This window comes from Crocodylus porosus, unplaced genomic scaffold (assembly GCF_001723895.1).
Source record: "Crocodylus porosus isolate Cpor-Errol unplaced genomic scaffold, CroPor_comp1, whole genome shotgun sequence".
NCBI lineage: Eukaryota > Metazoa > Chordata > Crocodylia > Crocodylidae > Crocodylus > Crocodylus porosus.
The window spans coordinates 25,679,473-25,707,140 of NW_017728910.1; the positions used below are offsets into that span (position 1 = coordinate 25,679,473).

The 27,668-nt window shown below is 48.9% G+C and overlaps 1 protein-coding gene across 2 annotated transcripts in view; it reads left to right on the forward strand.

Annotated features, from left to right (window-relative positions):
• LPP (LIM domain containing preferred translocation partner in lipoma) overlaps window positions 1–25,105 on the forward strand; it is a 316,153-nt gene extending 291,048 nt beyond the window's left edge. For both annotated transcript variants that reach the window (XM_019532903.1, XM_019532904.1), the window contains 3 exons: window positions 15,668–15,846; window positions 21,854–21,974; window positions 23,413–25,105. In XM_019532903.1, coding sequence (XP_019388448.1) covers window positions 15,668–15,846; window positions 21,854–21,974; window positions 23,413–23,541 — 429 coding nt within the window. In that variant the 3' untranslated portion in view covers window positions 23,542–25,105. The remainder of the gene's footprint in view (window positions 1–15,667; window positions 15,847–21,853; window positions 21,975–23,412) is intronic.
• Window positions 25,106–27,668: the final 2,563 nt, after the last annotated feature.

Genomic DNA, 27,668 nt, shown 5'->3' on the forward strand with positions numbered 1-27,668 from the left:
TGAAATAAAAGGGACCCCCCTCCCCCCGGCCTTGCAACAGTGTGGGGGGCATTCGCATGGACACGGAGACTTGCAGAGCCTGTTTCTATCCGGTCACGCCTGGCCCTAGTCCTAGGTGACCAGATCCACAGCTGACGGACGGCTTCTCCAAATCTGGCCTGCTCCTTTCAGTAGTGAAATGAGGGCTGGTCATAACAGTTTGCAAAGATGACAAGTGGGTTTAGGTACTTCAGGTGACTGGCAGTTGTCCTGCTGCAGGAGGAGAGATAAGAGCTTCCATGTTCAGAAGTTGCCATTGATTTTTAAGTCCTTGACTTTGAAGGTGCATCGGGCTTTCTTTGTTTCTTGGAGGCACTGAATGCACGCGGCTTCCCTTGCAGGCTCTCATGAAAGTCAGACAACCCCTAAACTGGGGGCGTAGTGACCCAGAAGCATAAGCTGTCGGTGCCTTGTCCGTACAGGGGGAGCTTGGACTTTTTTAGACCATTTCCTGCAGCCAGTGCTCACATCACGCAGTGCAGACTATTGCTTCAACAGCCCTCGTCCCAGTCGCAGGGTCTCCCAGCTAACGGAGCAGGACTTCAGGTGCAGAGACTGGTGAGCGGAGCCCTTGCAGCGTCTCTCCCTGCTAGACCTCAAAGGACTTTGAAATGCTTGGTGCGAACCAGGATCCGTGGGGTCCTCGAGCGCAAGGCTGCATCACAGATCTGTGGTTTTCAGTCATGCATTTCAGACCTCAGCTCAAATAGTTATGTGTTTGGTTTGTTTCAGAAAAGTACAGAAAGGCCCCGGAGCCAGAAATACTATCTAAAACAGGCTGGGTAATTAGCCGCCTCCTGGAAACATGTGCAGCTGTCATAAGATTTAAACTCCAGCTCCTTCCCACAGGTGGGGTCCGCCGAGACTCGATGCGGTGTGCAGAGCTGGGCTATTCTGGGGCCTTTTTTGGATGTTAAACAGCATCTGGGCCAAATGACTGCGCCGCGTCGACCTGCCTGTGCACCGGGCGTGTTTGAACTCATATCAGCTCCCTGCATTAAAAATAACCGCTGGATCGCCTTCGCAGGGTGTGTTCCAGCACAGGTTTGGCTAACAGAAATGTCCTCGCCTACAAATTGTGCCCCTACCCTGCCACCCCGTGTCTTCAGAGCATGAGATTTGCTTTCCCTGCCAAGCGTCAGAGGGAACAACCGATTCCAGGAGAGCTCGAGGAATGACACCAAGTGCTTGGGTCAGCTTTTCCAAGGAGATCCTGCAGCCGCCGGTCCGACTGATTTATAACGCGTTTCTGAAACCGATGTGTTTCGTTGCTCTTCTAAGGCAGGCTGCATCCTTGAGCGTGCATCTTCTTGCCTTCAGAATAGGCAAGAGGATCCCTCCTGCACCCGAAGACCAGTTTGCTGCCATGGGGCCACAAGGAGCGTAAAACATGGCCAAAACAGAAGGAAGATCATGACTCCTCGGTCCCCTACCCCTCCATGCACCTCTTCCTGCTCCCCATGCCTCTGTGCTGGCTGCTTTTGCCTCGGTCCATCATGCATGACTTTATTTTATGCCTCCAGCCACAAACTTTGGCCCTCGTTAGGGCCCGTTGAAGAACAAGCCCTGTGAAAGCGGAGTGCATGATGGCACTGGGGCTGTCCAATGTTGCTTTTGCTCTGTGGCTTAGCTGCAGGCTTTGGGTTTGTGCACATTTTGCATGAGATTTTCAGATGGGGTTTAATGGGGAACATAAGGCTTCTCTGCCTCTCTTTCTTTTTCCTTTTCTGAAAAGAAGCTGGGCTTTGGCCAGGTTGGAGGCAGTTCTCTCAGCTCTGGGTGGATGGGCCCAGCCAATGTTGGTGACTTTGAAAGACCCTCTCTAGGCTACTAAACATATCTGAGCACCTGGGTGTGGTGAGGGAGGTCTGAATCTTTCCCAGGAGCAGGGAAGAGAAACCCACCCTGGAACGGGAAAGATCACCCGTTGCAGTGTTACGTCTTTCATACCCTCTGCCATTGCAATCATCCCGGAAGTGGCACGAGGAGGTGACCCAGCTATTTTGCCCATTATTTATGCAACCACATGTTTAACAAACCTGGAGAGTGCTTTAAAAATGTAATTGCTCGCGGCTTTGCTATCATTAATGAAGCACCTGGAGGCCTTGCAGACTCGTGCGCCAGCCGTGCTCTGCCCCGCAGCCCGTGCAAGGCAGGGCGATGTTCTTCTGCGCTTCGTCCAGCTGGCACGGCGAAGGAAAACCAGTTGTTTTCCCTTCCTGCTGATGGGAAGTCATGCAAGCCCATCAGACCCCCTGTGAACCTGCTTTTGTTGACAAGAAAGAGCGAGTCCATTTGTATCTGGTTGTCGAAGCCTGATGAGCTGCACTGCTTAGCAGGCTCTTTGGCCTCAAGTCCCCGACGATGCCCCGTGAGTCGTTTCCAAAGTAAATCCTCTGCTGTTTGATTGGTGTTAGAGGCCTGGAAGGAGCTGGGAGGGAACGGATGCGATGTGAGGACTTCTCCTCCCAATACTAATGTGCAGAAGAGCCTGCTGGAGCGATGTCCGGTGCTGCTGGAGAAATGCCAGCTATCCGCTCTGGTTGTGGTCCTCTCCGCCCTGACGTGAGCCTCCCCAACAGCATCCTTCATGTTGCAGGCTAATCCAGGGTTTCTTCTAATGAGCAAAGGGGGCAAAAAACCCTGGCTGTTCTCAACAGCAGGAGAGCTTTCCTGCCCTGAAAATCCCCGGCACCTACTCAGGCATGCACGGGCGGTTTGGTCCCCACGGGGAGCTTTGCTTTCCAGGGTCCCTGGGGGATGACTAGCTGCCCTATCGCTCTGCAGCTAGGAAGGATCTTATTAGAGGGGACTTGATTTGGCAGACATGCCGGCAATCAGGATTAAACGCTGAGACTTGACAGCCGTGTGCTTGGCAGGGGCAGATTTCCACCTGCAACTTCTGCCCCGTGGGACAAAAGAGGGCAGCCTGCCATCTGTGTCGCTGCCCCTGTCCTTGCCAGAGACGCGCTGTTCTTTACGGTTCTCCCATTTCTCTCCTGCCCCTTTCCTGTAGCTCACAAAGACTCTTCCTCTCCCCATCTCCTGCTCTCCAAACCTGCCTTTCCCTTCTGGCGACTCTCCTGTCGCCAGCAGGCTCGCTCAGCCGTACTTGGTTCCCCAGGCTGGGACCTGGAGCTCCAATCCAGGTCAGCTGCAGGAAAAGGAGATGTCAGTGCATCTAAAAATAATCCTGATACCTGCTAGATGATACGCCTGGCCCCGGACGTCATTCTTTGCAGAGTTGCATTTATTTCCACGGAGATTTGGACTGTCTGGATGGAAAAGCAGGGCTTGATGTGAGCAGTGACACAAGCCAGACCGGTGCCAAAAATGTTCTGGTCCCTAGCGTGTGCCTGGGGTGGGGGTGAGGCAGGGGCACAGGCGTATTGCTCCTTTTCTAATGGCGACTCGTTAGCCACTGCTTGGCTGGAGCGTGGTCCGTGCCAGCTTTCTTCCAAAAATCGTTTAAAAAGGAGAACCACGCATTTCACTGGAGGGAGATCTGCAGGACATAGAGCCTTTTTTTTCAGTTTGTTTTTTCTTTCCTCTTCTTGGGTGGACCTCCGAGCATCCATGAAGGTTTTATCCCAAAAACCCCAGCCCTGCAGAAGTTTCCCAGTACCCCAGTCCAAAGTGCTCGCCTCCTATCCAAGACTTAGGCACATCTAGGTGCTGTTAAACCAGCCCAGCAGCGATTTGGGGGGGACTTGTATTCTTGCCTTCAATCCAGGTTGTAACAGGATGCAAGTCTCCTGGGGAATTTGGGGTCTTTTGGGGGGTTGCAGCATTATGCAGGATTAGGTATCCCCCAGAAGCAGCTATTTTTATGCTGAGCCTGTATTTTATGACCCGTCCAGACCCACTGAAAGGTTTATTGCTGGCACTTGCTCAACTCTAAGCACAACCACGTGGATCCAGGAGGAGGCATTGCCTCTGGCCAGCCACACCGAGAGGGGTTGGTGAGGTCCACGTGCGAGGGCAGAGTGCCCGTGCTCCAGCCCAGTGGCACCTTTGCCGTTTCTAAATCCCTTTCCTTTTTCATTACATTATTCATCCTTTGTCATTACTCAGTACAGCGCCCGGTTGTATGGAGCGCAGAGCCCCGTGACTCTCAGCACCCGGCCTCGCTCCCGGCAGACAGCTTGCTTGAAGCAGGGGGCTGGAAAAGGATTTCTTTCCATTCATGAATGGACTAACTGATGCACCCTGGGCAATCGCCCCCTGCTCCTAGGGCCTGGATCACACCACTTTCCCCAGATGAAATAAATCCTAATTGCTTTCTTGTGCTGTTTCTCTCTCAATGCATTGATTTCAGGCGCAGCTTGTAAATGAACGGCAGTTCACCCCATACAGGAGCCGTCAGAAAATCCTCAGGCATTGCCAAGAGAGGAGAAAAATGGGGTTCAGGCTTTCCTTACGGAGGTATGCCTAAAGTGTGGCAAGTCTGGGAGGGAGGTGCAAAGCGGGGAAAAGTCTGCCTTCATCCTGTCTGGTTTCTTCTTCTTTCATTTTTTAAGCATTCAACAGTATTGTTCCTTCGTCCTACTTTTTGAAGCCTGCCTTGAAGGACCCGGCGCCTCAGCTCGGCCGGGTCTGAGTCACGGCTCGCGGCGCTGAACCGTCAGCCCGAGCACTTTGCTTTCCACGTGTGTGAAGCACTCATTAAATATTGATTAGCATAAACAAAAGGCTTTCAGCAGTCTGCCTGCATCGAGCTTCCCACCTTTGTTAAGTACATTCTGCTTTCTTGGTATCTCTAATACCACGTTCAGAAGCTCTCCAGTCATCCAGGGAGTCTTCCAGGAAAAAACGGGTAGGCAGGAGCTCATGTCTAATATAAAAATGCCAAGAAAGGGAAAAACACCCATAAATAAGTGTTAAAATGTCACAAACTCACTGTTTTTTTTTCCTTTTTGCTAAGCCAGCTTTAAGGGCTGTGGTCAAGATGACATTTCTGCCTCTCTGATCAGTCGCATCAAAATCATAAACCAGGAGAATTGAAGGCAATGCTGTGCTTTTTTCCCTTCTGTTCTTCCCAGCTTGGGCCAGTTGGTCGCCTGCTCTGCCAACGAGCAGCTCCGGCGTTGTTTTTGATTTAGCTGCAGTGCCAGAGCCGCCAGAACGAATGACATGGCAATTGAAGGCTAGCAGATGAAATTCCCTACCCAAAAAACCCCACAAAATTTCCCAGCCTCCTGCAAGTAATCGCATGGTTCGGTTTGGTCTCGATTTGCTGCACAACTTTGCTTGTCTTTTTTTCCAAATGCTCTCATCAGTTTAAATGGCAAGCTGCTTGCAATGCCTCTTGGGTGGCTTTCACAAGTGCTGCTAATTAGGTTTGCACCTCCCAGCCAACCCCTGTCATTCTGGGCTGCCCGTCACGGTGCCCGGATGGGAGCCCACCTCGCCGGTGGCTTGTTTTCCTCCTCTCGCATCATTTTCTTGTCTGTGTAACAAGCTGATCTCCCAAGGACAAGGCCTTCAATCGGAAGTCAGGCAGACCTCTCGCAGTGGCACGCTGCTGCGAGGCTCGCTGGGTTTGCAGGGCTAGGAGACGGTAAAGCAAGTTTGCAAACTCTACAGGCAGGGCACATCTTCATTCTGCGTCTGTACAGCACCTAGCGCAGCGGGTATTTGCACAATGATTGATGCTCCGACGTGTATTATTCCTCCTGTAATAATACAGTAGGACTGGATTTTAAATATGTAGCAACAATGGGAGATCATCTGGAGCATGGGATATGCTTCCTGCCTTGCTCGTCGATCCTAATGCTTCTTCCAGGCGTTGCAGCACGCTCAGCTATAAAAATAAAAGCAGCCGCAGAGAAGTCAAGAGGGAAACCGAATGATCGTGGGAGATTCGAGGCCCATCGCAGGACCGGCGGTAGGGAACAGAGCAGAGGTTTCTTGACAGTGAGAAACTTTCACAAGCTGCTTAGCTGGGATTTTTTTGGGGGGTGGGTGGCGGGGATTCCCTCAAAAGGAGCAATCTTTGGAAGTCAACCTCTGCCAGCAAACTCTTCGTGATGTCATGCTCGGGGACAGCAGCCAGGGCTTCGGCTGGGATTTCCTGAGCGAACTGGGAGGTGGTTATCAGATCCTCCGTTCCTGCCAAGCCAGGACTGTCCCTTGCCACCTCCCTGGCTGGTGCTCACCCCTGCAGCTGTCCCCTGCCGAGCAGCCTGTCATTCCCGGGCTCAACCCATTCATTGGCTTTGCTGCATATATACCAGGGGGTTTATATATTTGGCCCATGCTCTGACAGTCAGTCATGGAGGAAGCGAGCGCCATGTGCGCAGCTGCATGCCAGCGCAGCCTTGTCTTTGTGGGGGACCTACAACCAGTGTTGTTTTCTCTCTCCCAAAGACACCTTTTAAAATGAAACGACGCCAGAAAGGCAACTGCTAAGAGGACACCATAAAGCAACAGGAGTTCATGGCCTAAGTGTTTGACAGGGTCCCTTGATGAATTGTTCTAGGTGCCATAATAGTTTAGCTTGCGCAAGGTATAATTATTAGCAATAACATTCATTCTCAGATGTATTTCCCAGACCTGCTTTCTTGCCCTTGGGTTGGAAAAGGGCAGTTCCTCCATGTGACAACATCGTCCCCTGGTAAATTGTAAGAGTCATTCGAAGTACGTTGCCACCCAGTCCAGCACTCATTGGAGTCAGACTCCTCTTGGGGTTTGATGTGCCATTATACTTTAGCATGAATAATCCTTTGCAAACTCCCACAGTGACGGGGGGCTCCCCAGGTGTTATGCAAACTTATTGAGGACTTGTGCCCAGCATTTGACTGCTGGCTCAGCCAAGAAACAGGCAGCGAAAGTGCCCGTCCCCTTGCAGCTGGCTGGACTCAGCCAAGCCTTTGCTCGATGCATTGGAAAAGAACAAAAGCTGTCTAACTTTCCCCAGGGCCATGGGGCAGGGAGCGTGTGGCAGATGAGTAGCTCTGGGGGATTTGGCCTTTTCTTCTCTCCTGCAGGAAACAACAAAGACATGTTTTTAAAAAAAGAATAAAAGCCTATGGTAGCAGGGCTGCAGGCACAGTCGCAGAGGCAGGACCTCCATAATCAGGCAATTACAAACAGGGCTTACAGAGCCAGAAGGAAACCCCAGGTCAGCATCTAACCTGATGACCTGCGGACCACAGCCTGTATGAATTTCCCTCCTGGGCCCAGTGACTTATCTCTCCTTGTCATATCTACTCGTAATTCAAAGTTTAAGAGCAGCAGAGAATCTACCACCACCTTGGGCAAGCTGTTTCCAGTGGCTAATTATGCTCCTTATTCAGGATGGTGCACCGTACATACTCCCCGCTCCGGAGCATCTCACTTCAACTTGGAGCCGCTGATCTGGTGATGAGTTTGCCAGCTGGATCAAACATCCCTGGCTATCGGATCCCATCTCCCCATCTAGGCAGACCAGGTTCTTTAGGGAAATATATCTTTGATTAGACCAACTAAATATTCTTGCATAAGCTTAGAAAGTATATGTCGCTGTTGAGATTGGCTTTACTTCTTGTTGCGAAGTTTCCATTTCAAATGGCAAAATTCGGTATCTTCCATGTAAAAGGCTATCAGGACTCATGGTAGAGGAGGTATCTTTTATTAGACCAATTATATTTTTGCAAAAAAAAAAAAATTCTCTTGCAAAAATCCAGTTGGTCTAATAAAAGATAGCACCTCTACCACGATTCCTGATTGCCTTTTCCTCTAGACTGGTACGGCTACAACCTGGATACCTGATATCTTCCATATCGGCACTTAAAGATCACAACCAAGTCCCCTTTTCACCTTTGTTTCAATAAACTTACTGGATTGAGCTCCAGGCTTGTCTCAGGGAAAGCAAGTTTTCCATCTTTGGATCCTTCTTGCCTTCTCTCCTCTTGAACCTTCTCCAGTTTCTCCGCCAGGCTGCATGTGCTCTGTGGATTCGCTTCCCAGTTCTTCTGACATTTTCAATTAATGCAGGCTGTAAAATCATATACAGCTTGTTTATTCCCTCAGTGGGGGAACAGGAGCTGCTACTAAACTCCCCGATGGAGATGGAGCGGATGCCTGCAGCAGTGCAGGACGGTCACGGGGCAGGCCTCCAGCTGCTCAGGTTCCAAATATCCCAATTAAGTTTGTCCTGACAGGGAAAGACGCCAGCCCCTGGATCAAGCCTACATAAAACCAGGCAGAGCAAAAGACTGTTTAAAGGCATTGGAAATAGAGTCCAAGGCCAAGTGTGCAGGAGCATTAGCTGTACCAGCATTGAGGTGGAGTGAGCAGTTTATACTGGCTGCTATAACTTATTCCTCTGGTGTAAGATGAACTATCGAAGCAAAAGCAGCGTTGCTTCTCTGGCTGTGTCTACACCATGGGCTTCAGCCAGCACAGCTGTGTTGATCAGGGACTCCTACTTGCACCCCAGCTTGACTTTGCTCTAGACACGTGGCCTGGGTGTCAGCAAATCAGCCAAGATGGGTCTGGAGCTTTTTGTGGTATGCGCTTCCCCATGTGTCCAGTGCTTCTGGACTCCCCATGCGGAAAAGGGAGAAAGAGTGCTCCAGTTTAAAGCATGCATTACGGAAATTGTGTGCACTTAGGCTCACATACAGGATCCCTCTCCAGTTGGGCACACTGGGATAATATACTGGAGAGAGTCGAGAGGAGGGCAACAAAATTGGTTTGGGGACTCGGGCATATGACTTATGCGGAGAGACAAGGAATTGGGCTTATTGGGTGCCTATACACGAGTATCGAGGCTGATTTGTCTGACCCACAGTAATTACATTACTTGAGTTAAATTACGATTCATTGATCCTTGGAGCATGGTAATTACCATGCTTCAGCAGACTCCATCGTCACGTGTATCAGCATCCCCGTGCTGCAAAATGGTGGCGGGGTGCTTTAACTATAATAGTTTCTAATTAACTCTAGATTAAGTCCATGATTTTTTGCATCCAGTAGATCGATGAAGTGAAGTTCGTAGGCTCGTCTACGAAAGGTCTTTTGTAAGTTCCCTTTGAGAATCAGAACTGAGGGATCGGAGAGGGGGTGGTTGTCTTGTGAGAAGTGGGCACCCACAGGTAATTAGGTATTTTTGTCTTTGATGGATTTTCGGTATGCGTTCATTCTGGTACGCAGCTGTATTTTGGTTTCTCCTACATATTTTCCATCCAGGCATTCAGTGTACTCAATGAGATGTATCACATTTCTGGAGGTGCAGCTGTAAGATCCAGGAGTGATGTTAGTTTTGTTGTGGGGTGTAGTTATTGTGGAGATGTGTTGGCAGGTTTTACGTTTCTTGTCCTGGCATGCCCTGGATCCGTTCATTGTGGTTTGGGTGATAGGGGGTTTGCTTCTGGTGATAAGGTTGGCAAGGTTAGGTGCTTATTTAGTGGCTAGGATGTGTGGTTCTGGGACAGTCTCTTCAAGAATTGGGTCTTCTTCTAGTATGGGTTGCAATTGTGTGAGGATTTTCCATATAGGTTCCAGGGAAGGATGGTCTGTCAAAAATAATGGTGTGTGTTTCATGGGGATTTTCTTTATGTACTGTACTGTGCCTTGACAAGAGATGTAAAATGTGCTAACACATGTCCACCACTCCCACAATTACTACACCCCACAACAGAACCATCTCCATTCCTGGATCTCATGCCTGCGCCTCCAGAAATGTGATACACCTCATCGAGTGCATTGAATGCCCTGATGGAAAATATGTAGGAGACACCAAACAACAGCTGCATACCAGAATGAACGCACACCGAAAATCTGTCAAAGACTGTGGGTGCACACGTCTCACAAGATAATCACTCCCCCCACAATCTCTCAGTTACAGTCCTCAAAGGGAACTTACAAAACACCTTTCGTAGACAAGCCTACGAACCTCACTGCATCAGTCTACTTACTAGATCCAAAAAATCATGGACTTAATATAGGCAGACAAGGGTCTTTGGGTAAATCCAATATCTTTTATTAGTCCAGCTCAAATAGTTGGAAAGATTCTTCTTTGCAAGCTTTCAGGCACAAACACCTTTCATCAGCTTGTGCCTAAAAACTTGCTAAGAAGAATTTTTCCAACTATTTGAGTTGGTCTAATAAAAAATGTCAGAGTTACCCAAAGACCCTTGTCTGCCCATGTCCTTAGACCAACACAGCTACAACCTACACTCCTGGACTTAAATATAGGCTTTGGATTTATGGCACATTACAACCTGCCTGGCATCTGACATCCCAGGTAACCTGCCTCCAGCTGCCCACTTGCATTCCTTCACACATTACCCAGCCTTTCCTCCCCTCCTCTGCAGTCTCTGCCATTGTCTTCCTAATGTCCACTCATTTGCATTTTCACAGACACGTTTGTTGTAAAATTAGCTTCTTTTTTGGAGAACACATAACACCAGCAGAGTCTCCCTATGCCTGGCGAAGGGTGTATGTGCCTGAAAGATTGCAAAGACATTTTTTCCAGCTATTTAGTTGGTCTCATTAAAGCTATCACATCTACCCAAAGAGCCTAGCCTGCCCATGTACAATAAAAGATCTTGCAAAGTGCACTAAACAAGCACAGGAGAAGAAGAAGACGCAATCGCGACATCGTAAGCGTGGAAGAGACCTTGAGGGCAGAGACATCTCACCCAGTGCCATGCACGCATGCAGGATTTGGTGTTTCTGACCACCCCAGAGCGACCAGTCTGGTCCCTTCCTGAAAACCTCCTATGGAAGAAATGCTGTGACTTCGGTGGGCAGCTGACTCCATGGTCTCATTGCTCTTGTAGTCAGGAAACTTTGCCTGAGGTTTGATTTCAGTCTGGTTTGCTGTCATTTAAACCCATCACCACATGCCCCTGCCTTGTGTGGCAAGGGAGAGAAATTTTTCTTCATTTTCTTTCTGACACGCTTTCAGATACTTGAAACCTGTCAGCGTGTCCCCTTTCATCTTTTCTCCACGCGAAGCATCCTGACTTTTTTCTTTTATGGCCACATTGCATTAGCGCTGTCATCTTGGTCTCTCACCTCCGTCCTTTCCCAGCGGGGCGCCGAGTGGCCCCGTCACCTCGCGTCTTCCGTCCAGTGCTCCTGCTAATGCAGCCCAAAATGGCACTTGGTGTCGTTGTCTGTGACAAGGACCGCCGTCCCGTCCTTCCCGTCCCTCTGAAAGACTCGTTTCTTCTGCGATGCCCTCAGGAAGTTAGCCGCCTGCTCGCTACCTGCGTGCGTCATTCAGGCCCTGCGTTCGGGAGGCTGTCTCTGTCTGCTGAACAACTGATGTCTTGCCAATGAATTAATAAGGAATAAGTCACCCCGCATGCTGCATTTCTGCTGCATCTCTGGCTGTGGACGCCCGGCGCCAGCACCAGTGGGTCAAATCACGACGGGTATCCCGAACCGGATCACCAGGAGCTCACAGGTTAATCAATAAAGAAAAGTTTTAGTTTCTCACTCAGCCTCCCCCTGCCCGTTCCACCGCTGGCGGGCCATTCCCTTCAGTCCATTTCCTAGTGCTTTTTTCCATGCAACATTTAAGAGTTTCGAGCTGTTGGGCTTCTAGCACTTCCCGGGGGAGCCTCTCTGGCTCTCTAATGGCTATCACGCTCCGAAAGCTTGTGCAAGCAGCCTAGATTCCCCCGTTCTTAATTTCGTCTGATTAAACCTCTCTGCTTTCTTGCAGCTCCCTCGGCCTCCCTGGTATTTATAGAGTGCCGTCACCGCGGTATGCCAGCACCTCAATAAACTCCTTGCCGGCCTTCACATACGTGTCGCAGTTATCCTGTCCTCGTTTCACTCCTGCCCGTGCTACATCTCTCTTAACTCACTGCTCTTCTCCTAAGAAGCCAGTTCCTGATCGTTGCTCTTTATTCCTCTTTGTTTTCGATTATTCCCGCCCCTCCTGCGCCAAGGCATTTGCAAGCATTATCCCCACAAGAGAAGTTTTTTGTTGCTCTCAAACCGTGCTCCACTTTCCTTTGAGTACAGAGTCTTCCCTGGGGAAAAGCAGCTCTATTTGTCATGGGCCCGAATCGCACGTGGACTTGGTCTTTCCAGAGTTATTTGGAGCAGGGATTTCATTTGAAGCCCATCTTTCATTTGGTTTAGACTGAAGTTGGAGTGCATTGGATGCTCCTTTCCCTTGACCCTCTAGCAGAGGAGGAAACCCAACACATGAACATGTCTTTAACCAAACCAAGGCCCCAAACCAGAAGAAAAGCAAACACATACCAGACAGCACAAGGAGCAATGGTGTAAAGTTTGAACAAGGAAAGCTGAGGTTGGATATTAGGAAAAACTTTGTCACGAGGAGGGTGATGAAGCAGTGGGACAGGTTACCCGGAGAGGTTGTGCAGTCAGTCTCCATCCCTGGAGGTGTTGAAGACCAAGGTAGACTAAGCCCTGGCTGGGATGATGGAGTTGGGGCTGGTCCTGCTTGGAGCAGGGGGTTGGACTAGATGTGACCTCCTGACGTCCCCTCCAGCCCTCGTTTTCTGTTACTCTATAATGCAAGGTGCGTGTAGCCTCTTTGGCCAAAAATATATATATAAGGGATGCATAGCTTTCTCTCACCTGTAGCCGTTCTTCCACGTGTTTCATCTTATTTTGCTCCCTGGAGACCAGAGAGCTCCGGGAAGTGTTACAGGAGCCGGATAAACTGCCACGGAGAGCAAAATAATGAAACCAAGCTCACATTCCTGCTGACATACCACTCCAGTCATGCGCAAAAATACCGTCGTGCCATTCATTAGTTACCAAGGCCTGTAGGCTAGCCTGCTTTATCAAAGCAAAATGGGCTTTTTAGAACAACAGACCGAGTCCTCCTTTGCAGCAGCCTTGCTGGAGTCAGGGGTGTCGCCTGGGTGTGAATCGGAGCAGCCAGCATCTTCGGGTAGCCCCTTGAAAAGGAGTGTGAAGCCAGGGAGGTACCTGAGAGCAAATATAGTCCCAGGCAGGGAGGAACATGAGGGAGGTACAGGAAAGCAAATGTATTCCTAGGCAGGGAGCGAGCGGGTGTTTGAAATTATTCTTGTCTGTATAGATTTGGAAGGATCAGACAAGTACCTTTCCTAGGACTTAATTTCCAATAGAGGGAAGGGGGGGTGGAGAAGGATTTAATCAGGAGAAGGGAAATTAAAATGCTTCTCTCATTTCAGTAGAGGAGCATCTAATGGTGTGACTGAGCTGAGGTTTGCAAACAGATGGCTTGTAGACCAGGACGGCACCATCCAAAAGCTGCAGCACATTTGTTTCCTGTCTTGAGCAGCTAGTCAGGTTGCATCAAAGCTCAGTGGCCCGTGTTAGCAAAAAGAATTGAAAATCCTTGGTCACCAGCCTATAGCCAGGCTGGGGCGACGGGCTGGGCAGCAGCTCTGCAGAAAAGGACCTGGGGGGACAGGGGGCAAGAAGCTGGACAGGAGCCGGCAGTGTGCCCTTGGTGCCAGGAAGGCGACCGGCATCGTGGGCTGCACTGGGAGGAGGGGTGCCGGTAGATCGAAGGCAGTGATTCCTCCCCTCTATTCAGCACTGGGGAGGCCACATCTGGAGTCCTGTGTCCAGCTGTGGGCCCCCCACTGCAGAGGATGTGGACACAGACAGACCTGATTACCTCTCCCCCTCTCTTCTTGGTTCCTATGTTGAACTCCCTATGGCATCCTAAGGCATGCGCTGCGCTCACTCCTCTCTGCTCTACATGGTGACCGTGAGATACTAGACACCTCTGGTCTACTTTACCGTTTTCTCTGTGGCGTGGACTGTTCTAGCAGAATATGGGAAGTGTCTGACGTGTCTATTTTTCTAGGATAATGCTGTGCATAAAAAAACCAGTGCAATAATGAGGAAGTATAGAAGTGGCAATATGCTTGGTACAGGCCCCTTTTGGTAAAGTTACAAATGTTAATCGTGAGCTTTCTCGATGCGGCACGAGCAGATGTCAGCAAAGTGTTTGGAGATGTACCAATGAAGAGCGCTCGGTAAGAGCCAGGCTTTGCTCCGACGATAGCTGCCTTTGAATTAACAGACCTGTTGCTGAGAAAATTATTTCCTTTTCCAGCCCCAGGTCATTGCTAGCTTTTACGCCTTTCCATTGAAATTCGTAGGGCAGCCATTGACTTCTCCCAAACCGCTGCCACACTCCACATGCTTCTCCATTTTATTTTTTAATCCAGTTTATTTAGTAGGATAAGTCTTGAATGAACCAATAAAAAAACAAAACTGCTTAACGAGTTAGTGATGCAGAATCCAGCTACTAATATTAGGCATCTGCCATAGATAGTGCCCCGGCTACCTGGTTTCCCAGTACTGGCCACATTGCAGAATACCCTTTACAGGTATCGGGAGCAGTGCTGATATGGAAACTCAGCTTGAAAACATCCCTAAAGAGAAAACAGTGCCCAGCATTGGCCTTCTCTCTGGTACATCAATCACTGTCACAGCGGTGATAGCGAGCAAACAGATAGCTGAGGAACCATTCGTTGAACCCTGTTAATTGCAAAAATACAATACATCAAGCAAGACCTTGCCAGTAATCAGCCCCGAGTCAGAGTGGGTCATGCGTACATCCATGGCAGGCAGCTCTCATACACCACTGAAATCCAGGACCTTTTGTGTTGACTCTTCCAAAAAAGCAAGTCCTACTGACCTTTTGGCATTTGCAAGGAAAGCAAGGAACAAGCCAATGATCTGTTTGCATTTCACAAGGAAGTTGTGGCCTCGGAGGTTAGGCTCGAATGTTGAACTGCAGCAGGTGTTTCGTGTCCGGAGAGCGTGTTTCGGTGCAAGGAGAAGGCTCTTGCGGCTGACTGTCTCGGGCAATGGGCAATGATGGTGCAGTCAAGCGGGCAATGACCGTGCCACCCTTTGGAAGGGAATGTGTCCCTCCAGGATTTTCGGGGGACTCATGCAAGGCAGGAGAACTTTAGCCTTCATGTGTTGTACGTTGGCATGATTTTGAACGGCTCCCATTATTTTCCTTTCTTTTGGTATTATTTTTCCCCCTTCCAGAGATGACAGGCCCACCGGCTGCATCCCGAAATCAAACATCTGGCACTTATTTGATAACTCCACGTATTCCCAGCCAGCCGGGTGGGGAGGGGACTCTCTCCCCAGGTCCAGCGAATCCACCCACCAAGCTTGCCCGCAGATTTATCGCTCGCGGCTGCCAGGGTGGAACGCGTCTCTCTTTGCGTGCGCGCATTTGGGAACAAGGCAAGCTGCACATCGTGTACTCACGCTGGGCAACATCGGGAGGGCAGACAGGCCCCGCGAAGGCGAATGTTTGAAGCAGATTTATACCGGCGTTTATGTAACAGATGGGGCAGAGACGGCAGGGTTGGAACGAGCCGCTGCTTTCAGCTGGAAATGAAATACCGCTTTCTGGCTTCTATGCTCCAGCAACCGTCTGGTTTCGTAAATAAAACCTACAAACCAAGGAACGTAGGTAGCATCCAGCCTTTAGAGGGAGGGTATTATAGCCACGTTGCCTCCGTGCAGCCGTGAAGCAGGCAACGCTGAGCTTATGTAGAATAGGAGAAAGGCATTTTCCCCAAAGATCAGCAGTATCCCCGCAGTCCTGCCAGACCCCGTGACTGTCTAGTGCCTACCTGGCAGCCTTTTGGTGTAAATGCATGTGTCTTTTCTTTGCTTGCAGAACACGCTGGAGCAATGCAGCGTCTGTGCCAAGCCCATCATGGAGAGGATCCTTCGAGCCACGGGGAAGGCCTACCACCCCCACTGCTTCACCTGCGTGATGTGCCACCGCAGCTTGGACGGGATCCCCTTCACCGTGGATGCCGGCGGGAACATTCACTGCATCGAGGATTTCCATAAGTAAGGACCCCAGGGCAAAACTCTTGGTTATTTTACATGGGGAGGGGTCCCGAGTGGCTAGGACCCCTTCCTGAGACTCGCAAGAAGCCAGGGAGCAGTGTGTGCTGCCATCCGATATGCCAGCTGAATGCTCCTTGGTCTCAGAGCTCACAGATCTCCTTGAACACGATGCATTTTCCACACGTGGTGCAGTGCATGCTTTACACCCCAGCAGCTGCAGCCCTTCTCTTCCACATCCCTTTGGGGCAACTTGGCTGCTGCTTTGCAGCAGGGGATCTCAAGCTATGCTCTGGATCCCACCAGTAGCCTGCTGAGCACTCAGTCGTGCTGTGCAGAGAGCTAGCCGGCCACACGCTAGCTCTGCCTTGTTTCCAGCTACTAGTTATCTTTAAGAGGAGCTAAGAGCTACCATGCTTGTAATAATTCGTAGTAAAATGTCTATTTAAGAGAGCAGGAAATCTCTGGGGGTTGTAGTTTCTCTCACTTCCACTTCTTCCCCCACCTCCCCTTGCAGTCATCACAGCTCATCTAAGGAAGACAGATAGGTTGATGTAATCAGAGCAGAAATGTTTCCCTTGCTCAGAAAAGACAGACACATTGCACCCCTCAATTAAAAGAGGAAATCAATACTGACAAATGTGAGTTTACATTTCAAGCATTTATCCTTTAATTTCTAGGAGTGGGGGAGGGGGGTAGACGTAATTAGAGCCTCGTGACATCGGCGTGCGGGCCTGAAAGCTCAAAGACGCCGGCTGAGCTGACAGCACAAAAAGCAGCCGCGATTGACTGGAATCATAAAATCAAATATGAAATGCGTGCACTGAAGCCCAGATCAGCCCATGCGTTCGGCAGCAGCAGAGGCCATGGCGTGGGTCAGCCTGGTCGGGAAACCAGACGCGTCCTGTGCAGGGTAAAACGCACCCTGGACTTGGGGCCGGCAGAAAGCCAAGGCACCAGGGGAGTCCTGCTTCAACTCCGAAAGGGTTTGCCCCGCATCTCACATGCCCGCGCATGCCGGAGGCTGCGCCTTCTCTTCTCCCTGCATGAAAGGGCCTCACCTCCCTCCGGAGGAAAGCTTGAAATAAATTGCACCATGGAGGCATTAAATGAACAGTGCTTCGCGCTGATGGAGAATGGGAAGTGTGTGGGTATAGAGCCGAAGATGAGACTCACAGGGGTTGCTAATAAGGCCGTTCCAGGGAACTGTAAAAGACCTGTTGCTTGCATCTACAGCCAAGATAATGTCTGCCCCTTGAAGTATACTGAGCCACATTTTACCTTATCCCTTGGATCACTATACCTGATCATCCCAGGTATGGTGATGCAAGGGACAAGTCTCCCCACTTTCTTCTCTTGGGATGCTATTCCACAGCTGCAAGACCTCACCAGAGGTTAATGCTTTCCCTCTGTGGAGGTGTATCCCACGTCTTAACCCTTTAAAAGGATTTATTCCCAGCCCTTGTTACCCCCCCCACTGTGTCCCATACCTTTAAGGATTTGTACAGCCCCCAGATAAGCTGTGCCTGGAGAGGGGGAACCCCAGGCATATGAAGACATCAAAAGAAAACCTCAGTGAGGAAGGGAGCAAATTGCAGTTACAAAAATCCAGTCTGGAAATTTTAGTACTGGACACTTGAACTTTCTTGGGGGGAACAAAATAAAGACTTTTATTAACTTAAAAAAGGGAATTCCTGCCCCCCTTTTCCGGCTCTCTGAAAAGAATAGGTTTATAAAAAAATTTCACAAAACATCTTCCTGAAAATGGTGTGAAAATGCATGGGTTTCATTCCACCCCCCCCCCCACCACCTGTTCCCATTTTGCCACAGAAAAATAGAAATTCATAACGAGAGCTTTACTTTTGGGGAATCCTGTGTTTTTTCTGGAGTTTTTTTTTTTAATAAAGCAAAACAGTTTGAAAATTCCCAGCAGGCATTTTCACTGCTTATCTTGCGAGATGAGAACCAAATTGTGGGTGTTTCTTTCCCTGCAAAACACCCGTGTCTCCCCCTGGGATCATCTCTACATCTGAGGGTAGGAGGTGGATGGACCGATTTTCCCTTTCGAGGCAGCGGTGGCTAGGTGTGCTAGAAGTCGGGTAGAAGGTCTCTAGGGCAGGGTGGCACCTTAGAGACTTACTAGTTCAGAGCGGCGTGAGCTTTCCTAGGCAACACCCTACTTTGTCTGATGCTGGGAGTTTGTCTGAGGTGCCGCCTTGCTCTACCTCCTGCCTGACTCCTCGCACACCTAGCCAGCTCTGTGTCTAAAGGAAAAAATTAGGTTGTCCCCCATGGCCCAAACAGAGAAACGTTAAAACATTCGTAAGCACCAAATTTTAGGCAAATAGGACAAAGACATTAACTGCAATTGCAGCTACAGTCATAGCACGAGCCATCTGAATGGGTTTTTTCCCCAGCTATCCGGAGAGCTACTGTTTAATTCACGTTTGATTTGATCACAGTTACGCCGATGCCTTTCATCTGCTGCCAGTGAAACGGATATTTTCCTCAACTCCTGCCGCAGACAGATTTCAGTTTTTAGGCCGGGAGTTGTGGGAAAGGCTGGGTGACAGCGTTGCCTTCTGCTAGGTATTTCAAAAGAGGCTTCGAGCTGTTCCTATAGGCATTGTCCTAGGGCTCTTCATACCCTCTGACCCTGCTTCCCACCCAACAAGTTTTGGGGTGAGATTTCAGCAGGACGGTGGCCCTTTTTTTGGTGCAGAATTGACATCATATTTTTGTGCCCAAACCATGAATAATGGAGTTGTTTCCACCTCCACTTGCAAGTGCAAATTAGATAAGTAAGAGATGCACCTGGCCAGATTTGCCCTCGTGGTTTCTCTTGGCAGCCCACCAATATAGGCACAAGCCTGGTCCAGCTAGAAATGGAGCTTCCAAAAATTATATTGCAGAGAACCTCTCCGCAGGGACACGATCCAGGATTACTACCTGTTGGCCCATCTTCAGCTTCTGGGATCTTCATATTTTCCAAAAGACCTTTTTAGAGGAGAGATGCTCTTGACTTCAGTGGATTTATGCAGGAAGTTCGCATGCTGAGGGCTCCTAACTCGGATGCCACAATGATGACCCACTCTACTACTTAACTCAGATGCCACAATGATGGGTGACCTACTATAGATCACAGGATGATAGGAAAGTAGGGCTGGAAGGGACCTCACAAGCTCATGTAGTCCAGCCCTCTGCATGAAGCAGGACCATCCCTGATTAAACCACCCCGGCCAAGTGTCCATCCAAACGGCTCTGGGAAATTGGCAGGGATGGAGCAGAGCGGAAAAATCGCCTCCCTTGATTTTCACTCCTAGTCGTACAGCCCAGGATGCTGGTGGCCTGTTCTGCAACAAGAGCACACTGTTGACTCATTATTTCCTGTAACCCTCAGGTCCTCCTCTGCAGCAATTCAGCCCAGCCAGTCGTGCCCCAGTCTGTGTTTGTGCAGGCGAAGTACGGGACTTTGCACTTGTCCAGGTTGAATTTGATCTGATTGATTGCGGACCATTTTGCCAGTCTGTCCGGGTCATTCTGGATCCTAGCCCTGTTCTCCAGTGTCTGCAACTCCACCCCACTTGTCCACAAATTTGCTAAGCATGCGCTGTATCCCACTGTCCAAATCATTAATGAATATATTAAACAATACCGGACCCAGGAGAGACCCGTGGGGAACCTCACTTGCTACCTCCTTCTAACTGGATATGGAGCCACATTGATGATCCAGCCAGTTTTTTGTATCCACCTTGCAGTCCTTTCATCCAGTCTGTATTTCCTTAGCTTGTTAATGAGGATGTCATGGGAGACAGTAGTAAAAGCCTTCGTGAAGTCAGGTATGTCATATCCACCGCTCTCCTCCCATCCACAGAGCCTGTCACCTGAAGAAAATCAGGCTGGTCGAGCATGACTTGCTCTGCATGAATCCTTTCTGGCTCTTCCTGATCACCTTGCTCCCCTCTAGCTGCATCGCACTAGATTCCTTGAGGACCTGCTCCATGATCTTTCCAGGCACTGAGATCAGACCAACCGGTCTGTAATTCCCCAGCTTCCCCTTCCCTTTCGTAAAGGTGGGTCCTTTGTTTGTCCTTTTTATTGCCGTCTCACCTGTTTCTTGACCTCCACAAGCTCCCAAAGAGGATAAGGAATGGCTCAGAAATGACCTCAGCCACTTCTTTCACTCCCCTCAGGATGCATCCCATCCCGCCCTGCCGCCTTGAAAACATCGACACAATCCCTGACCTCTTCTGCTACGACTCTAGGCTGTTTAACTCCTTCCTTATCTTCGCTGCCAACTGCACTCGTCACCCCTGTTTGTGAAGACTGAAGTAAAAACGGGCATTAAATACTTCAGCCATGTCTGCATCATCCATAACTAAATTATCACGGGACCGATGGCATTTCTGGTCTTCCCCTTACTCTTCACATACTTGTTGAATCCCTTTTTATTGCCTTTTATGTCCCTGGCCAGTTGCATCTCAAACTTTGCGGTGACCTTCCTAATTTTCCCTCTGCATGCCGGTGTGATGCTCTTACACACTTCCCTCCTGCTCTGACCAAGTTTGCACTTTTTGTTGGATTCCTTTTTGAGGTTCAGCTCCTTGAAGACATGTCTGCCTGGCCAGGCTTTGCTGTATTTCCCATTCTTCTGTTGCATCAAGATTGCTTGCTCTTGTGCTCTGCCATTTTGTGGTCACTGCCACCCACCCTATCTTCCACCTTCATATTCTCCACGACTCCTCCCCATTCATGAACAGTAAATCAAGAGCTTCCCCTCCCTAGGTGGCCTCTCTTGTCACCTGTATCTAAAAGTTATCCCTGACAGACTCCAGGGACTTGCTGCACTGCTCGTGCCCTGCTGCATTTCCCTCCCAGTTCATCAAAGTTCCTCATGAGAGCCAGGTCCAGCGACTTGGAAACTTCCCCCAGGCTCATCCACTTTGTCCTCCTGGTTTGGTGGCCTGTAACACGTATCTGCTCTGGCATCCACCTCCTGTTCTCCCCTTTGACCTTTGCCCAGAAGCTTTGATCAGGTTTACCTCCCACTTGGGGCTGCATGACAGCCACACATGCATTGCCTTTGTATATAGGGCAATGCCTCCTCCTTTCTTCCCCTATCTATTTATCCCAGACAAGCTATAGCCACATATGCCCATTATCCCCATTGCATCTTAAGTCTGTGATTGTATTGGGACCCCCCAGTTCTTCCTGTCTGTCCCCCAAGCTTTATACAAACATCTCAGGTATCCAACTGATTGCCCTATCTTCTCCCCTGAGACTTGCGCCATTGCTTCCCCTAACCTCATTTTTATCCACGTTGCCCTGGCCGTTTATTTAACTCTGGACTCGTGTCTCCATCCCTTGGTGAATGTAGTTGAAAGTCCTCCTCACTATGTTAGCAAGCAGAATATGCTCTCCAGGTAGTCTCTGAAGTCTTCTGCAGTGTGCTGTAGGCCCTCAAAACCATCCTCAAGGCATCCTGTTCAAGGAGGCAGCTCTGCTTGCAGATGCAGTATATATGCTGTGCCAGAGCTTATTGGTTGTGTCTGACTTTCTGATGCACATGACATGCTTAAGTGAGCGTGATCAGCTTTACAACTGTGTCAACACAGAATAGATGGATGACATGAACCCCTACGTTGTTGCAGCTTAATTGGATCCAATGTAGAATCAGAGATGAAACTATAGCGGTATAACTTGCATTGCTGCAAGTGCCATGTGTCTGCAGCTGTGCCGAGGTAACTCTGCTGTAAGCAAGCAGGATGTCACTTCTTGCCTTGCCACCTGGCAGGCAGAAGCTGTAACATTGCCTTCTGCAAGCAGCTGCCCCCGGATAGGTGCCTGTCTGTCTGCTCCACCTCCTGGGTTAATGTACAGCTCTATGCAAAACCAGTATAAAGCAAACCAGTGTGCGAGTGGGTTGCGTGTCCAAGCCTTTAAAAGGAATATGACTTTGCACTTAGGAATATGACTTTGGGATGACCCAAAATATGCCTGTTTTCTTCAGGAAATTTGCACCGAGATGTTCTGTGTGTAAGGAGCCCATCATGCCGGCTCCGGGTCAAGAGGAGACTGTCCGCATTGTGGCCTTGGATCGCGACTTCCATGTTCATTGCTACCGGTGTGAGGTGAGTATTCAGACCACATCCAAGGAGAAAAAGCTATGGTGGGTTATTCCGTGATGGCAGAAATGCCCTTGTGTGCCAGGCAAAAAGGGCTCGTTTGTGCGATCGCCTTGGCTTCACATCCAGGTTGCTCCCTCGACTTCACCGAAAGCTCTTCTCAATTTACGCACACCCAGAGAAGAGGGTCAGGCCCTCTGTTCATGAGCATGTCCTTGTGCTAGGAAGAGAGTATGACCCTGTAATGAGATGGTAAGATCTGAGCACACGATAGATTGTGAGTTGAAAGTTTCTTCTATTAAAATCAGGGTTAACACCTGTCAGTTTGGGCACAAGCAGGTGAAAAATCGTAAGTTAAAAAATACCCAGGAAATCAACACAGCTGTGACCTACATAGGGCAAGGTGACATGGGGAGTTGCCCCTGGAGATGATCTGAAGGTGGAGGGGGGCAGAAAATAATGGCTGTTGTCACCGCCACACAAAGGTTAAAAAGAAACACCAGTGGCATGGTGGCAACCAGGAGCCAGCATAGCCCCCGTGTACGGCAGCTGCCCTGGGCACCCTGCCGCATCTTTTCTGCAGCTCGGGTGCTGCTTCCCCGTTGAATGTCCTTGCCCCCTTCTCTTCCTGTTATCTGTGACTTAGGCCAGCTGTTGAGGCCCACGTGTGTCGAAGCCGTGCTTTGGTATTGCAATGCCTGCCTCATTTAGGAGCGCATCCACCCCTCAGAGTCACTGGGACACAGGCTCCAGGTGCCTAACCTGTGGTTGAAAGCAAGGCACAGGCTCCTAAATCATGTAGACACTGCAGTGCTGAGCAGCGCCTCGATCTCTACATGCCTCAATCCTCCATCTGCAAAACACAAGAGGGTTAATGGGCTCTCTCTTTTCTTCTTCCCTTTCCTGTCTTGTGTGCCCAGGCTGTCAGGTCTCTGATGCAGGGCCTGGGTTTCCCTGTGGGTAGACACAGCCCCAGCCCAGAGGGCTCCAGTAGTGATGTTAGTACGGCTAGCACATGGCTTAGCTCCTATCTGCTCCGTTGCTTTATGGAGTCGTGTCTTCCAGAGACCCATAGTCTGGGATATTAGCAGCAGACTTACTTTCTGAGCCATGCTGCCTTTTTTTATTATTATTATTATTCCTGTTTCCTTTAACCAACACTCCTGCAACTTGGATGTTTCCTGCAGCATTGCAAACTTTCCCCTTCCTCAGAGCTGGGAAAGGAACAACCACGTTGTATTTGCAATGGGGTTGCATGTAGCAGAGAGCTGGGAGCCCCATCACTGTGGTACATCAAGGGAGACGTGTGCACCTCAGCTGAGTGCTTCACACTGCCTGGGGCTGCATTTTTGGAGCAGCAGGGATAGGAGTGGGTTAAGAGGGTGCTTTTGGCTTATTTCAGTCTCCCACCATTCATTTCTTTCGGCTTTTGTCTGTGCTGCAGGACTGTGGCGGCCTCCTGTCTGAAGGGGACAACCAGGGCTGTTACCCTCTGGATGGACACATCCTTTGCAAGACCTGCAACTCTGCTCGGATCCAGGCACTTACTGCCAAGGCCAGCACTGACCTCTGAGCCCCCACCGCGACACTCCCGATTTGTCTGCTGGGGAATTGCACAAGCATTGCTTTTAGCCTGACTCCTTTCCAACCTAATTCTCGATTGAAAAGGTAAAACTGGAAGGCCTTGGACCAAGAGGGCTAGTTGCTAAGTGGGGTTCTCCCGAACCTCCAAATGATTCATATTGCCTGAGATAAAGCTGAAACTGTTGGGTTTGATTCTTCTCTTACATGTGTGACAGTCTGATCCAGTTCTTGCTGGAAGTGCTGAGTTGTTTTGCATCGATTTTAATGAGACTGGGAGTGAATTCTCTCAATTAGAGCTTGCTCCATAGTAACAGACTGCATGCACGTGAGACGAGAAGCCGTTTCTCAACACGGCCTACACAGTGCTGACCCCGCAGAGCTTTCACGTACGTGTGGCTTGTAGGGGGACCCACAGTTGAACTCTCCACCTCTCCTTCATGTCCACGCTTGTCTCCATTCCCTTCCAGTTTAATACTCTTTTCCTTTTTTTTTATAAAATCATAGTTTACTCTTGCTTAAATGTATTCAGTAACAATACTTCCAACTCAGATGCTTAAGCATGTCTGTATGAGCAATGGCTGAAAGATCTCAGCTTGCACATATGCTCACCCATACACATGTTGGTTTACTAGAGATCGGGAGCCAATTATGTACTTTGAGAAGCGATGGTGATTACGTTTGGGTCTGAAAAGGTTCAGAAGAAACCCCACATGGTTACAGTGATGCTGACTAATAATCATCACCAGCCGTGAGCGATGCTCAAAAAACCTTAAGCCAGCCATTGATCAGTGCAGTGGTATAGAAACCCAATGGATGGGCAGGGGTTGTTTCCAGACAGGTAAAGTCATGCCATTTTGATCCACCCTCTGCTGACACCAATGGAAAGATTCCCATTGACTTTAATGGGCGTTGAATCAGACCTTAAAATTGGAGGGGGCTTTCCGGGTCGATGGCAACATACTTGAACAGGAATTACAGTACGGGGCACTATTCAATTCTGGGCCCTTTCCAAAGAACTGACCCAGTTCTTTCTCCATCTTGAGAGTCTCGCAGGGGCATTTTTGCTGCCAAACAGGAAACGAGGGATGTGGTTCTGCTTGCCTTTGCTTTTTGTTTCATTCCAATCATTTTTTTCTTCCCAGTGAAGAAATGTCATTTCACAGGAACGGCGGAGTGATTGGCGTTCCAGGCAAAAGGGACACGTTATCCTCTCTTCCAGGAGTTAAAAATTAAGACCAAGGTCAGCGAACACCTGGGCATGGGCAACTCTTGGAGGTTTGCCTTGTTTTGTTGTTTTTGTTAATTAAGAACGACATTATAAATCTGCAGCTCGTTTTGCGAGAGCTTTAATACTCTTGTTTACGAAACCTCTAATAACTAAGGTGCAAATTACAGAACGAAGGAGCAATTTTCATATCACTGAATTGACATTAATGTCTTATTTGCAGATGTAATCAAAGAGACTACCTTTCTGTGCACTTACCAAATTACAAGCTGGAATCAAAGCCATTGAGGGGTGATTGACCATATTAATAACGAACTGGTGGATTTGACTATTAAGTTTTATGAGGTTTTTTTCTCTGGTGCACACACTAATAGAAATGGAAAATACAGTGCTTTCCTTTTTAGCACAAAAGCCCAACATAATTATAATCTCCCACCTATGGATGGGATGAATGGATGCAAAGCATGGGATAAGATGGAAAATTGACTCTGACTGTAACTCCTGGAATTGGTATCTTCCTTTCCAGTCTGCAAAGTCCCATTGCATGTCACAGTGAACAACTCCATGTCCATCGTTATCAAGCCATTGTACTGAATTAGAGAATTGAGGTCTGATTCTCCTGTCCCTTAGAGCAGATATGCGCTGGGCAAACTCCATTGGCTTTGCCTTAATTGGCCCCATGGCAACCTGTGGGATGTTTGATCCGCGGAAAGGAATTTTTCTCCTGTACAGATTTCCTGGCAGGGCATTGACTGTGCAAAAGCATCTCGTCTTCATGTCAAAATTTCACACCCAGCTTTCACGAATGTTAGCAGTCGTATGCAGTCAATTAGTCTTCACTTGTCTCAGCACTTCTTTTTTAATAGGTTGCATTTGGGCTTCTCACCACTGGCGGTGGCAACTCAGGTCATGTTGAGCTCGCTCATGTTACATGCAAAAGAATGTTAAATAAGGTCTGTTTGAATGATCTCTGCCCAAACGTGGAAGTTCAGCCCGCCGACGGTGCCTTCCCTTTCATCACACATCTCATCATGCTCATGCCTGGGTCGTGGGTTCCTTAGCGCCTCCTCTCTGAAGCACGACGGGAGTGTGATGTCTGCCGTAGAGGAAGTCATGGACCAGGTGGCAAATCTAGCTCTGAACTTCCATGTCCTGGCAGGTTTAAATTGGATGGTTGCTGCATCTTTATAGCTCCAAATCACATATTAGAAGGCAATGAGAAACAGCTGCTGTATCTACGAGGCAGGAACGTGATGTGGCTTGAGATCGGGGCTGCGGGGTTCTCCTGATAACCGCAGACTAGATTTTGGCCAAGTCACATGCCAGTAACCTCTCCCTGTGCAACTGGACTTAATCATGCAACCCAACTTCCCACGTGGTGTGATTTTAATTCGTTATAGATTGGCCCAAGTGGCAGAATCCAGATCCAGATCCTCTCTTTCCAAAATATCTGCCCGTGTCTGGATTTCAGGTTTTAAATTAGGTCGTTCAAGAACCAAGAATAAGCCTGGACTCCCTGGTCTGAACCTCCAAGCAGGTGGGAGCATTGCAAAAAGGGTGTAGGGGGCACCTTCGACCAGTCTCCTCGAGAGGTCTCTGGATCGGAGGTGCTCAAAAGGGCGTGAGTGTTGCTCTTCTTCCGTGAACAGCAGCTGTTTTTCAGACTTAAACTATCCAAGCAAAACTCTTCTTTGTTTTTTTTCTAAATAACTCTCAGAACCAGTGACCCATTTGAGTGAGTGAATGCTTAGAATAGTTTTTTGTTTTAAATGCATTTGTTTGTGGTGCCTAAATTTGCAATGACCATGTTCTGGAATGAGAATGTTATATGCATGACATAGGGGTTGTCATCACTTATCCGCATTTCCGCCCTGTTCGACCAGGGTCTAAAGCGAACGTGCCGATGGGCCGTTGCGGCACGTTCGTGCACTGCCCAAGCATTGCTTCATCACAATCTTGAGCTTGTATTTATTATGTATCCTCAGTTATCTCTTTCCAAAGAAAAAGCCTTGATGCCAAAGAGACCTCGTTCTTTGAAGGTCCCCTTCAAGTCCTGATATCAAGTCATATCATCTCCCGAGGGCAGTAATGCTCCAAAACTTCCCTTTTACAAGGAGTTCAAAAATTACCCAGACCTTTTTCCTTGGAGGCTCTTTGGCTTTTCTAGCATGCCTTAGAAAATGGAGCCTGATCTAGTTTCATATTGCCTGGGTGGAGATGTGAGACCCAGGATCAAGCCCAGATCCAGCAAAGTATTTAAGCCTGGGCTTAAACGTTTGTTTTAAGTGTGGGCTTAAATCTGTTCCTCAGTAGGACATACATTTAGGACATCAGATTTGGTTGCCTTGGTTACAGCCAAATCCCCTGGCACACCCCCAAAGTGAATTATAGTTTTGTTTTTTGTTAGCATGATGGCTTTTTATTGTCAGTTATTGTTTTATTTTAATCATTGCCTGAATGTTACCTTTTCAAGCAGAAGGCAACATCACAGCTTTAGCCTATCCGATAATGCACCTTTGTTTTTATATATATATATATATATATATGTGTGTGTGTATATATATATATATTTAAAATATTAATTTAGGGGTTTTTTTAGCATTGCTGCCAAACACTAGTCACCGTGACATCTAGCAGAGTGAAGTTTACCATTGAGGTGTAAGGCAGAGGCAAGACTTACAGGAAGTATTGGCCTTGTTTTGGTGCGTGGGGATGACTTGCACCCTAGTTCTTCTGCAGATATTGTGCCAGTATTGTACTTGCTCACAGATGAAGTCCATCGGTGGTTTGGAAAGGAGGCTGCCAACCTGGGCAAGCATAGTGATTCCTCACCTAGATGGAAAGGAGGATTAGGTCTTCTTGGAGATAATCCCCCAACAGCTAGTGGAGGC